Here is a 13,075-nt window from a genome sequence, read left to right on the forward strand (position 1 = left end):
TACTTTTCAAACTGGCTGGACTTATGGTTTCCACCTGGTTAACAGATGAAAACAAATCACATAGACGCAAGGATGGACTTTTCGTATTTTCCCATTACCTTTTTACCTTAGCAACTGCATAGCAACACCCTGGCAACCACCTGTAACAGTCTAGTGTCAAATTTTGCACAGGCCCTCAGCTTTTCCTCAGAAAATCTGTTATGTGTATTGCACTTTATTTTACTTGATTCTTTCATTTACTTCCTACACATGTAGTGCGATGTGCAAATGAAGAGGAATGCAAATGCGGGCCTGATTTTCTCCCCAAACCTGCTCAGTGAGCGTCTCACCCTCATCCAGTCAGACCGGAGAAACAGAAACACACTCACACACTCACAGCTGGAACATTTACACCGACTCTGTCCCAGGTGCGCGTGGAGTACATTAGGCTCAACTTTATTTTATTTTTACATTCTGAATTTACACCCTCAGAATGAGTGCTCGTCTATGGACAGAGGAGCAGTTTAACTGCCCCGTCTGTCTGGATCTGCCCTCTGACCCTGTGACCATCCCATGTGGCCACAGTTACTGCATGGCCTGCATCGCAGATTACTGGGACAATGAAGGCAGGAAAAATGGCACCTACAGCTGCCCAGAATGCCGGCAGACCTTCAACCCTCGTCCCACTCTCTGCAGGAACACCATGCTGGCCGAAGCCGTGGAGCAGCTCCGCCGAGGGGCCCTCAGCTCCGCTGGGCGAGAGTCCATCAAGAGCGCCCGGAGCGCAGCGTCCTCTGCGTCTGAGCGTGCGCGCACACGGAGCAAAGGGGCATCGAAAAAGCTGCCAGGTTCGGCGGTGCCCTGTGACCGCTGCCCTGATCCCAGAGCGGCCGTAAAGACGTGTTTGGTGTGCATGGCATCGTTCTGTGAGACTCACCTGAAGCCTCATAACATGCAGGAGACGCTGAAGAACCACGAGCTGATCGCGCCCACCAGTGACCTGAGCCAGAAAATCTGCCCCGAGCACAAGTACCTGCAGGAGTTCTTCTGCCGCTCCTGTCAGATGTACGTGTGCTGGCTGTGCACCAGCAACCAGCACAAGGGCCACGAGAGCGTCTCCACACAGGCTGAGAGAAATGAGAAGCAGGTGGGAACCACATCAAACATACTCACAAATATAGTAACATCTAAAAAAAAAAAAAAAGGATTTAATCAGGATGTAAAAGATTCATAATTGTGACCCTGGACCACAAAACCAGTCATAAGGGTCAATTTTTTGAAAGCTGAATAAATAAGCTTTCCATTGATGTAGGCCGGTTTGTTAAGATAGGACAATATTTAGCTGAGATAGAACTATTTGAAAATCTTGAATATGAGGGTGCAAAAAAATCTAAATATAGAGAAAATCACCTTTAAAGTTGTCCAAATGAAGTCTTTAGCAACGCATATTATTGAAAAATTAAGTTTTGTTTACGGTAGGAAATTTACAAAATATCTTCATGGAATATGATCTTTACTTAATATCCTAATGATTTTTGGCATTAAAAAAAAACCATACAATGTATTGTTGGCTATTGCTACAAATATATCTTATGACTGGTTTTGTGGTCCAGGGTCACAATTGGGAGTCCAAAAATACCATAAACTATCTGTAAGGGTTATTAAAACATAACTTTTCTTTTGTTTGAAATGAACAAAATTAAAATAATGAGCAAGTACATCATAAAACCATCTTCCAAACCTTGTTTTTGCCTTACCATATTTCAAGCTTACAATAATTATTTAAATTTGAGCTGTCGGGACGGATTTCCCGGGAAAATGCATGCTTCTTGCATGTTTACGTCATATCCGTAAAAAAAAGAATATAAGGTCAGACTACTACTAAAGCCACAAGAATTGAACCTCCAACGAAAAGAGCAAAAAAGGAAAACGACAGTACTTAATAAAACATGAATTAACATAGTTTGCATTGCAACACATTTGCTGTTCATTGACTAGGTTCACAAAACAATGTTTATGATGGTGGTAACGATGCCAGACGAGACACATAGTGTAGCTTTAAACGTTACATTTTGCTACTTAGAGATTTGAACAAACCTATAACCTTAACATGGTATAATCAAATTTAATTGATTATAATTATGGATGCACAATATATTGGTGCCATATTGGTTATCAGCCAATATTAAATGTGTTTTATTGTGTTTTATCTGTAGCATACATTATATTGGAGCTGATATGGGATAATTTAAAAATACTGTTAAATGCAATTTTTAGCAACTCTCAAAATAAATATCCATTTATACTCTGTGTTATAATGCTGTGATGCATAAATTCAGTAAAAATAAAAAATGTATTTAGATATTGCAGAATTTTAATTATGGCCATTCATTGTAACAAAAATAATTATTGGCAAAAATCTTAATGTCAGTGCATCCCTATTATAATTCTCTATTATAATTAATTAAATAAATCCCTATTATAATTCAGTAGTATTCTTCAATGTAATTATGGTAAATAAATTTCATGACCTTCAAGTACCATAGTATATATTAAAGTAGGTATTACCATTTGATACTTCACTGTGCAATGGTACTGCAGCACTTTTACATAAGGGAAATTTCAGTCCAGTGTCAGAAGTTTACTGGTCAAATTTTTTATTGTTTTCATAACATATGCATAACCGCATACACAGTGTGCAAATATACAGATTACAAACCTTTCTTATTTTCAACAAGGTGCACAAATGCTCAGCTTCTTCCATTTCCATGACAACTGCTCTGAGGAATCTTTATTTTTGACGTCTGTCATAACGTCAATGAGCCTGGAAAATGATCATGTCTGCAAGGCAGTGACGTCATTCAGAAAAATGCTCTTTCACTAGCACTGTTTGAACAGCCTGACTCACCTTTAGCTTTTGCCTGACGTGTTGTATTACTGTGCCAGTCTGATTTAGTATTGATGAACTAGTCTTGTTCCACTCACACTCATTCCAGTCCACATTCCAGTCTATTCTGAACTCTTGTTTTGTGTGCTAATCTTTGTTATTGAATTAGAAAGAGCTGGGTGCAGTTCTGTCTGAGAACCATCAGCGACTCCAGGACAGAGAGAGAGAACTGAAAGACATGAAGAAAGTCTTAGACACACTCACGGTAAATATTTATGACACCCAAGAAAGAAAAAAAAAAATCATATTCATAAGCATATTCTGTTGCTTTTATGAGTTGAATCTCACACAATCATGATCTTTAAAGGGAAAGTTCACCCAAAAATTAAAATTCTGTCATCATGAGATCCAAAAAGGTCATAAAGGTGTGTTGTGGCTTAATTCAAGACTTCTGAAGAGAGACAATGGCTTTACATGATGAACAGATTTAACTTAGCTTTTTACTTACATATAAACAATGATCGATACATACAGTACATGTATGAGCACGTCACATATGGTAAACATGGACGCTCAAATGTGCATGTATGAGGCATGCTTCAGTGTTTACCTTATTTTATGTGCTCTATGTATGTGTGTTAATATATGCAAATAAAAGCCTGAAATAAATCTGTTCATTGTATAAAGCAATCATATCTCTTCACAAGACTTGGATTTTCTCTCACTTTTATTTTTTTTTTTTATAAAAAAAACCTTTTTAGTTTTGGATCTGGACAGAAACCTCTCAGGCTTTATTAGGAATATTTTAATTTGTGTTATGAAGACTAACCAAAGTTTTATGGGTTTGGAATGACATGCGGGTGAGTAAATGATGACATTTTTTGCTGAACTATCCCTGTAAGGTCTGAGCATCCTCTGTGTGTGTGTGTGTGTGTAGAGGTCCTCAGAAACGGTGCGGGACGAGGCGGACGTGGTCCTGTCTGAACTCCAGGAGTCAGTGCAGCGGATGCTGGAGCTGCTGCAGGACGTGATGGTCTCCACTGCGCAGGAGAAACTCAACGAGGCTCAGGAAGTGGTGACCAAACTGGAGGCCGAAGTCAAACAGCTGAAGAAAAAAGATAAAAAATTGAAAGAGCTCATCAACTGCCAGGACAATATCCACTTCCTGAAGGTCAGACGATGGATTCATCAGATTTGGTGACGTGGGGTTTACAAAACTGAGATCTAATGTCACAGAGAGCACATGAATGATCTTTTCATACCTTGTCTCCACAGACGCATCAGTCTCTGTGCTGCCCGCTGGAAGGGGGAGATCTGGGAGCTGTAACCGTGAACCCTGAAGCCACGTTTGATCCTGTCAGGAGCGTCGTCGTCCAGCTGAGGGAGAAAGTGGAGGAGATGTGTGACCAGGAGCTGGACAAGATCAACAAGACGGGTACAAACACACTCAGGTCTCACAATCACACACACTGAACTGCTGTCATGTACAGGGTCACTATAGGGTCATTATCTGTGTCTCTCCTCAGTGTACAACACCACAGCGTTCACCGTAGCGGACCGCAACGGACAGAAAACAGGAGGCATAATGAAACGCAAGTCAATTTCACTACAGTTCATTTGGTGACAAAAAATGTTCAAAGTGGAATGAATGTTTTATACACAGTATTGCCAATGCAAAGACAGAATTGACAACAGAGACTAGAGACATGGAAAAAAGATAATGTGAAGAAAAAATATTAAAAGATAAATTATTATAAAATCTTTTAATACAATCTTAATATAAAAAGAAATTATAAAAATAAATAAAAAATGTCAAATTATTTAAATGTATTTGTAATTTGTGTGTGTGTGTGGATATATATATATTAAATATATATATATATATAAAATGAAATGAATATAAATTTTTTTTGCATCACAGTGTTTTCTGGAAAAGGAGCCAGAACCACTCGTGCACAAGGTATGAAAACAATGAATAAAACTATTTTAAATGTAATTTAATATTTAAATTTTTTGTCTTAGAGTTTCTAATGTATGTGAACATTTTCAGGACCCCCACCACTGCCTTCAGTAAGCACACGAGGAACAGGTAATTTAATGTAATTTAATTTTTAATTTTTAATTTTTAATTTTTAATTTTTAATTTTTAATTTTTAATTTTTAATTTTTAATTTTTAATTTTTAATTTAATTTAATTTTAGCAAATTAAATCCAATATCAGCTGTCCTGTAAGTATTTTTCTTTCTTCAGTGAACACGCGTACACAAGCTGTCAGAAGCAATGAGCCCAGAGGTGAGACTGTTTGCTGACAAAGTGATCTGATTTAACTTTTTAAATGTGTTTTTAGAATGAGTTTGTGCCACTGTATGTAGGATTTTGAATAGTTTTTGTATCAAAATTTGTTTATATCAGTTAACAGAGTTGTTACAAACTCCCCAAGACAAGCCAGATCCCCGAGAGAGGAGAAAGATGACAGTAAGACATGTGTCTCACACACTTTTACTCATGTATGTCTGTAATCATCTGTAGTATGTCATTCATAGTTTCTCACTCTGCAGCTGACAGGAGTCGCAGTTCCTTGAGACCAAGAGAAACACAAAGGAGAGAGGAAAGAGAAAACAATAATGGTGAGAATGAGATATATTCATAAAGATATAAAAATAAGCATCTGTCTGGTGTAGCTTTGCTCATTGTTTATTCGATTTCTCAGCAGACACCTGGAGTTTAAGTTCAGTGAGATCAAGAGGGAGACCGAGTGGAGAAGACAGAGATCAGGGTGAGTTTTAATGGGTGAAAGATATCCAGGTCATATCCTATAATCCAAAATCTGAAAAAAGAAAAAAAAAATGCAGAAAATAAATGAAGCCTATTTTTAGAACCATAAATATTATTTTGCATTACTTTTTATGACAATCTCATTATCATAATATGTCCAGATATTTTTACTTTTGAGTTATTCAATTGTTAGTGTTATTAATGTTACATTATTTATTTTCTTTATATTAGAGTAAAATGAAATTACTGCAATTTTTTATCAGTGCAGCATTGATAGTGCTACAATGATCTTTGTATGTAATCGCTAATATTTGTATGCATTCTTTATACATGCAAATAATTGACCATATACATACTTTATAAATATAAATATGTCGAGTATTGCGTGTGTCTAATTTACAGTTTAAATACTTTATAATCATACATGTCATTAAACTCAGACTATAAAATTTAGATGGGGCTAGGAAAAATGTAATTTCTTTTTTCCCTATTTGATTCTGGGGTGAAATATGACTCAAATGTATCCTGACATTCACCCCTGTGTCAATTCATTTGTCATTTTCTATTATCTCTGTATAGAAAGAGAAAATCAGGCCTCTCAAAGACGTCAAAGCACACAGAGCAGAAACACACGTGATGAAGAACCAGGTGAGATCAAACATGCAAACACATTATAACCAGCACACTGTCATTTTGGTTTAAATGAAATATAACAGATATTGTCCCCAACTTGAACCCCACTTTAAATACTTTGCATTCTTTCTAAACCAAGTACACAGTGTTTTAAAGCTGTTTTCCATTTAATTGTCAGCGGACCGCTGGAGTTTGAGTTCAATAAGGCCGAGACTGAGGAGAGAGGACAGAGAACAAGGTGATGCTTGATTCATGTCTGATTATTGAAACTTAACACAGACGCTTTTAAGAATTGCATCATGTTTGTGTCTGTTTTCCCTCACGACAGTCAACGGAGAAGCTCCGAGTCCCTCACAGCAGAGGTCAAACGCTGTGGACAGACAGCAGCCGGCCAGACAATGTGAGATCAAACATACACTATACGATCAAATCAAGATGTTGTGTTTCTAATCCTATTTATAAATTTCCCCATTCTGTTCTTCATCAGCGGACAGATGGAGTCTGAGCTCTCTCTTGCCCAGAAACAGGAAGAAAAGACAGGACACAGGTGAGCGAAAGAACACACACACAATCTAAATGAGGACATATGATGAGCTAACTAACTTTTGGGGACAAATGCGTAGCTGAAATACGCTCACATAAACCCTCACACAATGAAGCCAAGCTTAGGCTTGTTAAGATATCTTTACTAGTCATTCTGGTTCGTCTAGAATCCAGATAAACGCCTGTGTTTCCTGCTCATGTGAACTGTGGTCAAAGAATATACTGTATGTCAAGTACCTCAAAATGCCCTTCTTTTTGTCTGCATCTGTTGCATGTGTGCAACAACAAGAGCTAAATGTGTACATTATTTTTAATGTTTTGTCAACAGTCATCATCACGTTTTAAAGTATTTCATTAAACACGATGTCATGCGTCACATTTCAATCACTCACAGTGAAAGAGGCCACACCCACTATCCAGGAGGCGGAGTCAGTGAGACCTCGTAGCCTCTCCCGTGCCAGTGCCTGTAAGTCACTCACTGTACACTGCCGATTGTTTGAAAATATACATTTTAAATAAAATAATTTACATTTAGAAATTCATATAATTTGCCATCTACATAATTTATAAATGTATGCATTCAAATACAAATAACAAAGAGAGGATGAAAAATGGTCATGAAAAAAGAAATTATGTTGTTTAAATAATAAAACTGCATTTTTTTTTCAATGAAATGAATAGTTTTATTTAGCAATTTGCATTAAATTGATCAAGTGACAGTAAAGACATTACTGTTACAAAAGATTTATATTTCCAATAAATGCTGTTCTTTTACATTTTCAATTCAAAGAATTCAGAAAAAAATGTCATCATATTAGAATGATTTCTGAGGATCATGTGACACTGAAGACTGGAGTAATGATGCTGAAAATTCAGCTTTGCATCACTAGGTTAAATATATATTCAAATAGAAAATAAATTATTATAATATTTCACAATATTGTTGTTTTTACTCAAAAATACTATAAACCCACACATTTGCTTTAGTCAAATTAGCTCTAAAAACAGAAATTCGTAGTAAAAGTTAAATATTTAAAAACTAATATTGACTGTATCTCTCTTTTCTCTGTAGGGGGAGAGCCAACAGAAGGTAATATTAAGGTTTTTGTTTGTTTGTAGCTTTACAGTTAGTTAAATTGATTATATTTAGGGGAAAGATTGATCACTGTCTCACTCTGTTTCTGTCTTTCTCTCTGTACAGTGATTCCTGGGCTGTTCCTGGACTCACCTACTGACAGTCCAGTGGTCAATCCTGCTTTTCCCACACGTCAGCATTTACAATATCTTTTACACTACACACATCATATTATGAAAGACAGATGGATGAAGAGATGGGTGAATGGGTGGATGGATAGATGGATACATGGATACATGGATAGATAGATAGATAGATAGATAGATGTGTATATGGATGCATGGATACATATACAGCATATACATGGATGGATGTGTAGATGGATGGGAAGTTGGATGGTGGATGAATGGATGGATAGAAAGACAGACAGATTATGTAATAAACTGTTCACCACCATATTAATCAGAAATAGAATAGTGTCACTTTAAAATGTGTCCAGTTAATTTTTCAAAACAGCGTTCTTTTTTAGATGTAATTTTACATATTTCCTTACAGCCTGTAGCTTTTGTCTGATTCTTTTTGTTTTCGTTTTTTTTTTTACAGTGAGAGAAATTAACATTGACAGTATTCAGGCCCCAGAGCCCAGAAGCAGAGACGAGTTCCTGCAATGTGAGTTTATTTCTCACATATCTTGTCTTTTCATTCTGTTTCAAGTTTATTTGCTGATCTATTTTTCTCTCTCTCTCTATTAGATGCTTGTGATTTGACCCTGGATCCAAACACAGCCCATCGGCGTCTGGTCTTGTCTGATGGAGACACCGTGGCCACCCTTCAGCAGACGTCTCAGCCGTACCCCGACCTCCCTCAGCGCTTCGACGGCTGGACGCAGGTGCTCTGTCTCCAGCCCCTCTCCTCTGACCGCTGCTACTGGGAGGTGGAGTGGAGGGGGCGTGGCTCTTCTCTGGGTGTGGTCGGTGGTTCCATGTCCCGCAAAGGGGCAGATTCAGGGGCGGGGGTTGGGTATAACAGCCAATCGTGGAGCTTGGAGCTGTCAGACATGTGCTGCGCAGCCATGCACGCCAATCAGAAGGTGGAGATCCCCGTGACCTACAGCCCTCGAGTCGGGGTGTTTCTGGACAGGACCGCAGGGACTCTGACTTTCTATAGTGTGGATGATGAGTTGGTTCCTCTCCATGCTTTTCAAGGGTCGTTCCCACCACCGCTGTACGCTGCGTTCGGGGTGGGCTGTGGGGTCGGCGTGGGGCTGGATTTTGCCATGGGGCAGTTCAGCTCCACGTCAGACAGCATTAAAATCTGTCCCTTGTGAACTGAGCGAATCTCACAAAAATAATATGCAGGTCATATTTCACCCCAAAATCAAAAGAAAAAAGAATGAATTATATTTTGCAAGAAAATGAAGCCTATTGGCAAGACCAAAATTATTTTTCATAAAGATTCAGTACTTTCCCCTCCAAATTTATATTACCATAATGTTTCTATAGTAACATTTTTGTACAATTATGATTTTCATTTCTGCAATACAGCCATGTTAATCATACTGTCTAGACATTTAAATATGCAAAAATAAAATAAATATTTTATTCATATAACAGTAATAAATTATATATATATATTTTTTAACTATAGTAATGAGAAGCGAGATATAATGATTATTAATTGTCATAAAAATCTTTTTTTATATTTTTATTTCCCCATCGAACATGTTTTTCCTACACTTTTTTGGGACCAGGATTGAATGGTTATGGCAAAAAATTACTAATATAAATTATTAAAATAATTATTATATTAAAATATGTAATTATACTGTACATAAAAATAATTGTTCTACCAATAGGCTTCAATTAAAAAAAAAAAAAAAAAGCACATTTTCAATTTCATAGCTTATAGCTCAACATTTGTTTGTAATTCTCATTATTCAATTATGATTTTAATTTTGGAAGTACAGCAAGATTTGTAAATCTGCAAAAATCAAATGTTTTATTTATGGTAATAAGAATGATAATGTTACAATACATAAAAAAAAACAACTTGTGGCTTTAATTCTGAAGATGTGTTTAATTTATGCAAAATGTAATTTATTTTTCTCTTCTAGACATGTTTATCCACCCTTTTAGAGAATAAAAATTGTATGGTTATGGCAAATAATTATTAACATAAAATAATTATTAATGTAAAGCAAAATAACTTATGCATAAGGGAAATTATTTGTACTGTCACTATAATATACCAAAAATGTTTGTAAACCTAAAATGAACTTGAATAAAAAGCTGTGTATAGATATCAAACTTCTCAGGATGAAATGACAGGAACACCGACATTGAATTTGTTCGTTTTATTATAAAAAAAAAAAAACACAACATAATGATACTAATACAGGGTTCTGACAGCTAAACACAGGAGAACACACCGAGGCTGTGGTTACTATGTCAAAAGCACAAAAGAAATCACCTGGTGCTTGATGTCACAACTTGTGGCATCATCTTCAAGCATTGACCTTTGACCTCATTGGCAGCAGAGAGCTTGATGACATCAACAGCAGGATGTAAATAAGGACACTTTGATACAGAAATCAAATCATGCGTTTAGTACCATACACTTCAGCTGGGATTAGAGATAAAGCTAGTGATGTATAGATGCAGCAAGCATGCTGGTATTATTCTGAAGGAGTTGTACGATGTGATTGATTTGACCAACTTTCGATTTTGTTCTTGGCATAGCTGACAAAAGCTTATTAAAATGTCTTTCCTGTAACAGTTTTTGAACCAAACGGTTTTCCTTGTGCTGTCATCATGTCATTTATTAGAAAGCACAAAAGGTCAGTTTACCACAAAAACAAACACGTTCACATACGTTTTAGCTTATAAAATGACAATTCAGGCAAGAAAGACAAATAATTTTGGTTTAAACCCAAAAAGCTCTTTGAATCTTGAGTCCCTTCTCAAACTCCACCAAAAACATGAAATATATTAAAATCTCATTCCTAGCTGAATGGTTAGTAAAGAATATTAGCTATCTCTCCGGTTAAATGTATTAACGTACTCTAGTCTTACCTTACGGTTAGATAACACATGTAATGCCTATTTACTAAAACACACACAATTCTAGTGGGTTAAAAATGAAAAGTGCATAAAATGAGGAAAGTAGGGAAATAAGTGAAGATGGTGTCACTAAGGAATTCATTCTGGGGTCAAAGTGTCAAGACCACGTAATACAGTGGTTGACATCTTTAGGGCTTCTTCAGAAAGGTTTCTGTATTCACTAGAAATACAATTTGTATGCTTTATATTTAAGGGGTAGAATGAGAACTACTCTGTTGAAGATGGAAACCGGGAGCAAAAATGATCAAAAGAATCAAAATCCCTTGTCTTTAGGTTTCAGTGTACATATGAAAAAATCACTAATTTCCCTTAAATACACAGTCCCTGAATAATTTTCAAATAACACACCAGGTTACATGTAGCAGAACAAGTGCCTGTACAAACCCAAATATATCCTGAGCAATCCAGATCTGCTCTTTTGTGACAAAACTTCCCAAAAACCAATTCAGTGCAAAGAAATAAAAGGAGCTTACACCAGCATGCTGAGCGACGCAAACGCTTGCTTAGACCTTCCACCTGCACCTGTAATGATGCAAAAAGATGTTCTGCTAAATGTCTATAAGGCTTTAGCTATCTATAATGCAGGACGGACTGACCAACTACATAGAGGAACTGACAGGAACTGCTGAATGACTCAAGTCAAACCCCTAAAATGAGGCTGTGGAGATGCGACCATCTATTTCACTTGCCGTATTCCATTCTTGTTTGTGTTCATCACCTCAATCTTGTTTATATGATTCACTAGGATGAATCAAAGTGACAGTAAATTCACTTTAAACCTACAAAAACCTTCATATTTCCAGTTCTTTACAACTTACTTCCATCGATTCAACATTCAGCAACCCTCGACACGTACATATCCCTGCCTGATCTATCCAACACTTCACCTCCACAGCCTCACGTGTTACTGGAGAGAAAATAAGTGCAAAGACTTATTATTGAAACTAAATAAAGGATAAAGGGACACAGATGAATGATAAAGGAAAAAAGAAATTTAGATGGAGAAAAATAGGATTAGAAGTCTTAGTTTCCTCTTGAGTGCTATAAGGCCTTTAAAAATCTTCATTTTAACATCATTTTAACATAAAGATGGCAACAAGACACATTTTTGTGCTTTAAAAACATCCTTTTTCCGGGGAATAGATGGTTTAATCAAGGATATGAGGGATAGATATAAAGTCACCCCTGTTGGTCGGAGACCACACCCACATCCTTATGAATTATGCAGGTGGGGTGGGGCCTGAGAAAGGGAGGCGTGTCTACGTGTGCGGCGCGGTTCGTTTAGGTTCCCCCATGGTGGAGTGGGAAGGGCCAGGGAGGTAGGGTGAGGGGGCGGGACATGAAAGGACGGACTAGAGACGGATGCACTACGGCGGCCAACCATGGCGGGCAGACTTTGATTTCGCCGAAGCCCATCCAATAAGCTGCCTCCTCCTGTCGCTAGGAAGGTGGCAGATTCCTGTGGATGGGCGCCTTCTGCGTCTGACCCTTGGAGGACTTTTTTATCCAAGCCTAGCTTGCGAAGATGCTTCACGAGGTTGACGGAGTGGCGGTCGGGTTTGGTCAATGGCCCATGAGGAGATCGATCAGGGCTCAGGAGATCCGGTCGCGGGGCACGGCCGAGTTTCAGTCCGTAGACATCTTGCAGGAAGAGCTCGGCGGGACGGGATGCTAGGAAGTTGTCCGAAGAGGTGGATCGGGAGTCAAAGGGCACAGGAGAGGGGCATGGAGAGTGGGAGGGGGAGTTTGGAGGAGTGCTGGGAAGACGACGTAGAGAAAGAGGCTTTTTGGGTGCCGTCACAGCAGTGGGACCCTGAGCAGAGATGCCTTTCTCCAGCAGGAGCTTGGCAAGACCACCAGGGGGCGCTGCAGGACGGCGAACGGGGAAAGAATCGCCCAGACTCAACCTGCAGGGTGTGACTGGAGTACTGGGACCGGTCCGGAGAGAACTCGGGGTGTTATTACTCCACGAAGGACTGCAGGCAGAGCTGATAAACAGAAAGAAAACAGTAATATGATCAAATAGATCCATGCATAAGAATATATTACAGAATAAATAAATAA

General features: G+C 37.9%; 2 protein-coding genes across 8 annotated transcripts in view; one reads left to right on the forward strand and one right to left on the reverse strand.

The window, feature by feature from the left end:
* On the forward strand, positions 1-11,219 carry trim25l (tripartite motif containing 25, like). 2 transcript variants are annotated; one of them, XM_058778709.1, is made up of 20 exons: positions 1-1,126; positions 3,036-3,131; positions 3,804-4,037; positions 4,142-4,301; positions 4,393-4,458; positions 4,788-4,826; positions 4,917-4,955; positions 5,117-5,158; positions 5,279-5,341; positions 5,425-5,493; positions 5,580-5,642; positions 6,221-6,289; positions 6,453-6,512; positions 6,603-6,674; positions 6,762-6,821; positions 7,212-7,283; positions 7,890-7,907; positions 8,019-8,084; positions 8,496-8,561; positions 8,645-11,219. In XM_058778709.1, exons 1-20 carry the CDS (start codon positions 473-475, stop codon positions 9,217-9,219), a joined length of 2,583 nt encoding a protein of 860 aa, XP_058634692.1. In that variant the 5' UTR covers positions 1-472; the 3' UTR covers positions 9,220-11,219. The 2 variants fall into 2 exon arrangements, with proteins under 2 accessions (XP_058634692.1, XP_058634691.1); XM_058778708.1 differs by having other exon boundaries at positions 3-1,126; positions 5,577-5,642.
* trak2 (trafficking protein, kinesin binding 2) overlaps positions 11,023-13,075 on the reverse strand; it is a 22,358-nt gene continuing 20,305 nt past the window's right edge. For all 6 annotated transcript variants that reach the window (XM_058778702.1, XM_058778701.1, XM_058778705.1 and 3 more), the window contains one exon: positions 11,023-12,999. In XM_058778702.1, coding sequence (XP_058634685.1) covers positions 12,225-12,999 — 775 coding nt within the window. In that variant the 3' untranslated portion in view covers positions 11,023-12,224. The remainder of the gene's footprint in view (positions 13,000-13,075) is intronic.

The sequence above is a fragment of the Onychostoma macrolepis genome, chromosome 06 (assembly GCF_012432095.1).
Source record: "Onychostoma macrolepis isolate SWU-2019 chromosome 06, ASM1243209v1, whole genome shotgun sequence".
Lineage (NCBI taxonomy): Eukaryota > Metazoa > Chordata > Actinopteri > Cypriniformes > Cyprinidae > Onychostoma > Onychostoma macrolepis.

What these genes read in the sequence shown, in the direction of transcription:
- trim25l (XM_058778708.1), top strand. Translation starts at nt 473, where the DNA reads ATGAGTGCTCGTCTATGGACAGAGGAGCAGTTTAACTGCCCCGTCTGT. An exon ending in AACAGGAGGCATAATGAAAC is followed by an intron (nt 4,459 to 4,787) that starts GCAAGTCAATTT and finishes TTTGCATCACAG; the next exon opens with TGTTTTCTGGAAAAGGAGCC. An exon ending in TGGAGAAGACAGAGATCAGG is followed by an intron (nt 5,643 to 6,220) that starts GTGAGTTTTAAT and finishes ATCTCTGTATAG; the next exon opens with AAAGAGAAAATCAGGCCTCT.